This window comes from Arachis ipaensis, chromosome B08 (assembly GCF_000816755.2).
Source record: "Arachis ipaensis cultivar K30076 chromosome B08, Araip1.1, whole genome shotgun sequence".
NCBI classification, from domain to species: domain Eukaryota; kingdom Viridiplantae; phylum Streptophyta; class Magnoliopsida; order Fabales; family Fabaceae; genus Arachis; species Arachis ipaensis.
This window is the reverse complement of record NC_029792.2, coordinates 1171738-1178510: the sequence shown is the minus strand read 5'-3', so window position 1 is coordinate 1178510 and position 6773 is coordinate 1171738. Positions and strand designations below refer to the sequence as shown.

At 35.9% G+C, this 6773-nt stretch overlaps 1 protein-coding gene across 2 annotated transcripts; it reads right to left on the bottom strand.

Annotated features, from left to right (window-relative positions):
• LOC107612882 (beta-galactosidase 1) lies at positions 195-5769 on the bottom strand. Of its 2 annotated transcripts, none has more exons than XM_021108487.1 (19): positions 5197-5769; positions 4959-5054; positions 4756-4868; positions 4582-4648; positions 4385-4477; positions 4083-4226; positions 3836-3924; positions 3632-3737; positions 3462-3549; positions 3090-3208; positions 2841-3005; positions 2489-2667; positions 2274-2383; positions 1953-2110; positions 1744-1854; positions 1550-1660; positions 1230-1435; positions 805-1141; positions 195-715 (listed from the first exon to the last, which is right to left on the bottom strand). In XM_021108487.1, exons 1-19 carry the CDS (start codon positions 5377-5379, stop codon positions 605-607), a joined length of 2586 nt encoding a protein of 861 aa, XP_020964146.1. In that variant the 5' UTR covers positions 5380-5769; the 3' UTR covers positions 195-604. The 2 variants fall into 2 exon arrangements, with proteins under 2 accessions (XP_020964146.1, XP_016170134.1); XM_016314648.2 differs by having other exon boundaries at positions 2001-2110; positions 5197-5767.

Here is a 6773-nt window from a genome sequence, read left to right as displayed (position 1 = left end):
TCAATAATTTAAATTTAAAAATTTAGAATATTATTTTTTAACCTCTAATAATAAGTTAATTTTCAGTGAATACTGATATTTTTTTTTGAAAGCATTAGCATTGGCCAGAAAGGCAGAAACAAATCATGGAAAATAGTACCAAGAAAACACCCTGAAAAAAGAAAAGAAAAGGGGAGTGAGGTGGGAAATATGACTGAATTTTAAGCTAATATCATATATGAATGAAGCTTACAATGGAAAATAATATTACAGGAAGCAAGAGGCTTCCACACTAAAAGAGAGAAAAAAAAAAAAAACAATTGCACATGGACTTAATTAGCATGTCTCAGTGTGCATCTACCAAATCTTCTTAATCTTTCACCTTTTCTGTATAACAATTAAAAAGCAGAACACCAATGTATATACACATATCCACATTCATGTCTGCAATCTCTACAGGCTTTCAACCAGATGGTGTGTTGTGGTTTCTTCAACTTCACCTTTGGAAGAAGCCAAAATCAATGCTTGTCTTCTGCTGCTCTAACAAAGTGTGAACTTTTACTTCACCAGATAAACCTGTATTCAATTTGAGGGGGAAAAAATAATCATAACAATAATGGAACTATCAGGTACATATAGCCTCCACTGAGAGTTTCTTCATAACATTTGGACATGGATCTCCTCCGAAATTTTCGGGTGACACTGTTACAGTGCACCAGCTCTGTCCAACACAATTCTGCAACAACAAAATCATTGTTAACTTATGAACCAAGTAAAAGTAAAAATTGAACTTTTTTGAAGATTCTGCAAGAAAGGAAGCAATACCCTTTGAAATGCATCATATGATTTGTGAGCATGGCAGCTTCCTTCATGGAAGTTTCCACAAGATCCTTCTGGAGTACCGAAGCTAGCGAATTTGATCGACGAGATCTTTTGTCCAAAGCCACATGATAAATGCACTTTAGGCCTAATAGGTTTGTCAGCTTTGCCAGAAGCTTGCATCTGGTAGCTTCTAAGATTTGGCTGCCACTCATAAATATCAGCACACACACTATCTATGTCGCGCCTAACCAGAAAGATGCCATTGGGATCTCCAGCCAGTTCTTCAAACACAACCAATAAATTTCCAGTTGGCTTTAGCCATGAATGAGGAACATGATACCTGAAATTACCAGCCAGCCATCAGTTTGTGAATAGTTTCTCAACAGCATTGATACAACTTCAGAGAAAGCTGTATGTATATTTCTCACCATGTTTGAGAAGCCTCCCCACAGTTACTTCTGCATTTATTCTCGTTGTAAGTTCCGGCATAGTCACAAGAATCACAGGTACCTGATGCTTTATAAGCAGGCCAGTAGCGACCGAGACTCTGCCCATTTAGCCACACTTGACCTTTGCCCATGCTGCCCATATCTAAACCAAATGGTGCGGTTCCAGCCGGAGCATCAAAAGTAGTCTGCAATAATAAAGAAAAGAAAAGAAAAGAAGAAAAAAAGAGTAGGATGTTATCATAAGCCTTTCAACAAGTGCAACTGAAAAGAAGGCTAAAGAAGCTTTGTGATATACTCACTTTGTACCAAGTCAGTGGCTGCCTTTGAGAAATTAAAGACCCTTGAATCCAGTCAACTGAGGAAATTCCACTGAGAGAATGGAGACTCAAGGCTTCTCCTTTAAGACCAATCTAAATAAAACAAGCATTCAAGTGAATCTCAAGCAAAATAAGGCAATAGAAAGAGATGGCATGATGAATGTTTTAGAAAGAACCTTATAAGACCATTTCTGCCAAGACAAGTCCCTTCTCCCCTCGTTGAGACCGTATAATGTAATTGGGCCAAGAACACCAGCATTCCATGTTTCAAAATGTGGACCAACATTCTGCATGTTAGGAACAGACACAAGTTAGTTATGTAATATATACATTTCATGATTATGAAAATTGGCATAGTGTGGAAAATGAAGGTGGTGAATGTGACAATATCGTTTGTGTATGTGTGCGCGCGAGTGTGTGATGGAGAACATACCGGTAGTCCAACTGCAACACTTAGAAGAGAGATTTTATTAACACCAGCTCTGAGCTTCACAGCCTGGCTAAATGTTAGTTTGGGGAATTCTAAGCTTCCATAAGCAGTTCCTGTTCATACCAAGTGTTATGCACATAAATTACTTGATGAAGCCCTGATATATTAATTCCATTCAATGTTCTAATTTGTCAAATATCAAATACATTACATTAACTTGTTTTATGATGAATTAAGTATAACCGAAAATTCACAAACCAGCAATATGCTGCTCACCTGATAGCTGACCATTGACAAACACATGCAAGGCATGCCCAGCAGATAACACTGTAAGAACAGGATCCTTTCCATTCCACAAAAATCCTTCATTGGAATCAATCACAACACTAGCAAGAAATGGAGCAAGACAAATTTAAGATATGGAAAAACCAGAATGATCTGTTAAGTTTCTAGCAAAGGATTGTGATAGAAAGAAATTGCATGTCACTCACTCTGTGGAGTACCAAAGGTAGTCAGATAAATCTCTAGTTGTATTTAACTGTTCCAATAGGCCAGTCATGGTGAAGGAACTGTCATCAGTAGATGCTGGTTCTTCATTAAATGATTGCCAAGTGAGTCCTCCATGAATGGGAATTCGAGTCATCTTCATCTGTGCCTTCTGTGAACCAACCTGTACAGATATTTGCAACTTCACTTCAACTGAAATCTATACTTGAATATGCTGAAAGAGGATATCCTTCTCTTTATTTCAAGCATGCTATTAATTCACTCAATCATATATACTTGGTATGTCTCTTTAATCAAATCTCAATTATATTATAATTCTAAAGAAGATCCGCTCACCCGTGCAGTGTTATAAACAGTGTTCTTGCAGTCAGGAAGAATGCTAATAGACCAAGGAGGCAGGTTATAGTGCATATTCCCAAATGCCACTTTTGCAAAAGATTTTGGGTCATAGTTTGCAAGGAATGCAGCACAAGCTCCTGAGTCTGATTTGAAGACATGAGCCTGGACATGAAAGATAGGAATTCACTTTGATTAGAGCATCTCACGCAGGATCGATAATTGTCACATTACTAGATCAAGTTATACCTCTTGATAGTTTCCAATCTTTGTTACAGCAGGATCCCCCGAAACTAAAGCAGGTTCACAGAGTTTTATTGCTCTATGTAAATCTTTAAGATGACCCCACTTCGGCTGCCTGAGAAGTCCTGCATATAGGAAGAAAAATATAGTCCAATTTACTCCAATGTATAAATGTGTGTTATGTCAATCATGTTAACTTCACATATAGTATGACAGAGTCTACAAGAGAAAGAATGAAGCAACTCCAGAAAAGGACCTACTAATAGATGTCAAACATGAATAATTTCAAGTTATTTCTTATTGTGGAATCTAATGTATATAATGAGACAAACCAAAGGATTTATGGTTCATGTCAAGTATTTGAATGCTGTGTGTTACCATATTCATCAATAGGTGCATCATAATCATAGCTTGTAGCAATAAATGGACCACCAGCAGTTCTACCGAAATTTGTTCCCCCGTGATACTGAAATGAACAAATAGTTAGAAAGGATGAGTATTTAGAAAAGGTGAACCTAAAAACTGATACCAACAAATAATTAAGTTACCATGTAATAATTGACAAATGCTCCCCCTTTCTGTATAAATCTTGCAACTGCAAATGCTAAATCTTCAGCAGGTCGATAAGGAACCGAACCTCCAAATTCAGTAAACCTGCAAAAGCATAAAGGTAAAGAGTCATAAAATGAAAAACCAGGCATTACCTCTGTATGTTACTAATACATAATAAACAGGAAAGAGGGAATCAATACCATGCAGTCCAAGCTTCCGTCCACATCTTTGGTTTGTAAGCCTTATTTGGAGAGAAGTAATCACAATAGAAACCATTGCAAGTGTTAATCTGAAAAAGAAGTTTTTCACATTGAATTTAGAAGCTGTCTAAAACCTATAAAGCATTGCATCAACAATGCAATAATAGAGGCTTCAAAATATAACCCTTTTTAGTATCCCCACTTAGGTGAGAATGCTAAAGAGAAATAAAGTTTAGGTTGAACTTACCATAGGATCAGGAGCATCATCTTGTTTGCACATGACCCATGGAACCCCAGTACCAAGTCCTACAGCCATATCTGCTGCCCACTTAGTGTAGGACTTACCAGAAGCACCAATTTCATACTCCATAGGTCCATATTCATTTTCAATCTGCACAATGAGTCAATGACACCAGTGTAAAATGTAAAGTCTCAATACAAATCTCCAAGATTGGACTAAGTAACAAACAAGGTAAAAAAATAAGTGATGTCTGCAAGATAATGTAAATTAAGAGATTGGACTTAGTAGAGGATTGCAGAAGCACATACCTGGGATAGAATTATTGGACCTCCCTGAGTTTCATATAATCTTTCTGCCTTCATCATATCGACAATCTTCGTGGTAAACTTTTGCATTTGAAACTTCAACATGGCAATGCAAAAGTCAAGATTAATTAGAAGATGCTCACATGACATCAATGGAGAAGAAAAAGGTTGACATTTTCCAATTATGTCTCCTATCTTACCTTAAAAGGGCCATTGTCTGTTCTGAAGCTGATACCTGGAATGTACTTCAGCCAAACAGGGAAACCCCTAAAATCCAATCAGGTAAAACTGCTATAAGATATTTCTAGTTCTAACATGTGCAGAATAATTTTGCCAATGTTCTTAGGAGGAAAGGAAATCAATGCTTTCATTACCCAAAGTTCCACTCAGCACAGACATAAGGACCAATCCTTAGATGCACATAAAGGCCTGCTTGCTGCACCAACTTTATGAACTTCACCAGATCATAGTTTCCCTCAAAATAATACTACAATTACCAAAGGGGGAAAAACTTGTTAACCATTAATCACTCAGTGAAAAGCAAAACACACAAGGCAAAAGCTAATTATTTCATTACTTTGCCAGGTGAAGGTTCATGGCCATTCCAGAAAACATAAGTCTGAATCACATCCAAACCTCCTTCCTTAGCCTTTTGAATGAGATCTGGCCACATCTGAAATAGCCACAAGCAAAGACCAGAACCTCAGGAATCCATAAAACAAAACACTAAAAAGGAAGAAACTTCAAGGTACCCATTTGAGCAAAAAGAATAATAGAACATCAGAAACCAGAAAGGACACTGAGAGCAATAATACCTCAGGGGTGCTTCTAGGGTAATGAATGGATCCAGAAATGAGGATCCTTCTTTGGCCATTAATGGTGATAGCCTTTGAGTCATAGGACACAGAAGCATTACAAGAAACAAAGAATGAAGATGCCAGGAGCAGCAAGGGAAGAAGCACATTCCACATTATGAGCTTGAAGCTCATGCTCACCATTGAAGAACAAGACCTTCACTTCCCCCCTTCAGCTTGGTAAAGTCAAAAAGCAAAAGCAAATGCAGGTTGTGTTATTCTAAGCAAATGAAGAAGGGAAGTAACATGGAAATGGCTTTTGATTCTTTCTCACACTTTTGTGTTTTGTCTTCTATGAGCTATCTATCTTTCTATTATTTAATCCTTCTTTTTCTTATATTTGCAGTGAATGAATGATTGAAGTGGTAGCCAGAAACAAGTTGGGAACTTCAGAAAGACACTGTTTTTGAGTTTTTCTTTCAATTTTCATGCCCCCTTCTATTTTTTATTGCCTTTTCTCTTTCCTGCAGCTTAGATTAAATTTAACAGAAAAAAAAAAGTACATAGAACAATATTTTAGTAAGAAAATGAATGCTATTTGCATGTACTTATATAAAGAGAGAGAGTGTGAAGTGAATGGAGTGGGGAATGAGGAGTGTAACACAGTGAGGAGGTGCTGTTGGATATATGGTGGACCCAACTAAATATTTGTAATTTTTTTGTTTGGGGAAAAAGTATTTGTATGATTTTATTTTTTTTAATTATTGTTATTATATTGAAGAGGTTCAAACATAGGGGTGAGCACGGGTCGATTTGGTTCGGATTTATGGTAAAATTAGAACCGAACCGATCAAAATATAATTGGTTCGGATTTGCATTTTTTTGTATATGTACCCGAACCAAACTAAACCGATTAAGAACGGATTGGTTCGGTTCGAATAATTGGGTACCCGATGACTTTGAAATTCATAAAAAAAACTAAATTTTTATCTTAAAAATTCAACAAGTACAATAAACATGTAACATCAATAGAAATAATCCAAACATGTTAAACACCAAATACATTAAAAATTAAACTCATTAAAATTCAAAGATATTAATAATGAATAATCATTGTCTAATGGAAAAGCCATATATATCTTTTTATTTTTTTTATTTAATTAATATATGATCGGGTTCACGGATTGGTTCGAGTTTCGCACCCCCAAAATCGATACCCGAATCAATCACTAACAAAAGTCATCGATTTGGTTCGAATTGGACCTGATTACCCATTGATTTTAGAACTAATTTAATTGATTCGGTTCGAATTCGAACGAATAATCGGATACCCGATACCCGTGCTCACCATGTTCAAACCTTCAAACTTTAAACTCCAAATTTGTTATGAAGAGCTAAAGATTAGTGTTGCTCTTGTCAAGATTTGTGTGTTTAATATGTTTTCCTTATGAAATCCAAAAAATGGCCAATTATTTTTATTGACTTTGTACTTATTACTTTAAGTTAGTCTCACACCTAATTTAATATAAAATAACTATTATTTTTAAATAATTGTTTATATATAATATAATATATTATTTATTTTATGGCAACAAATG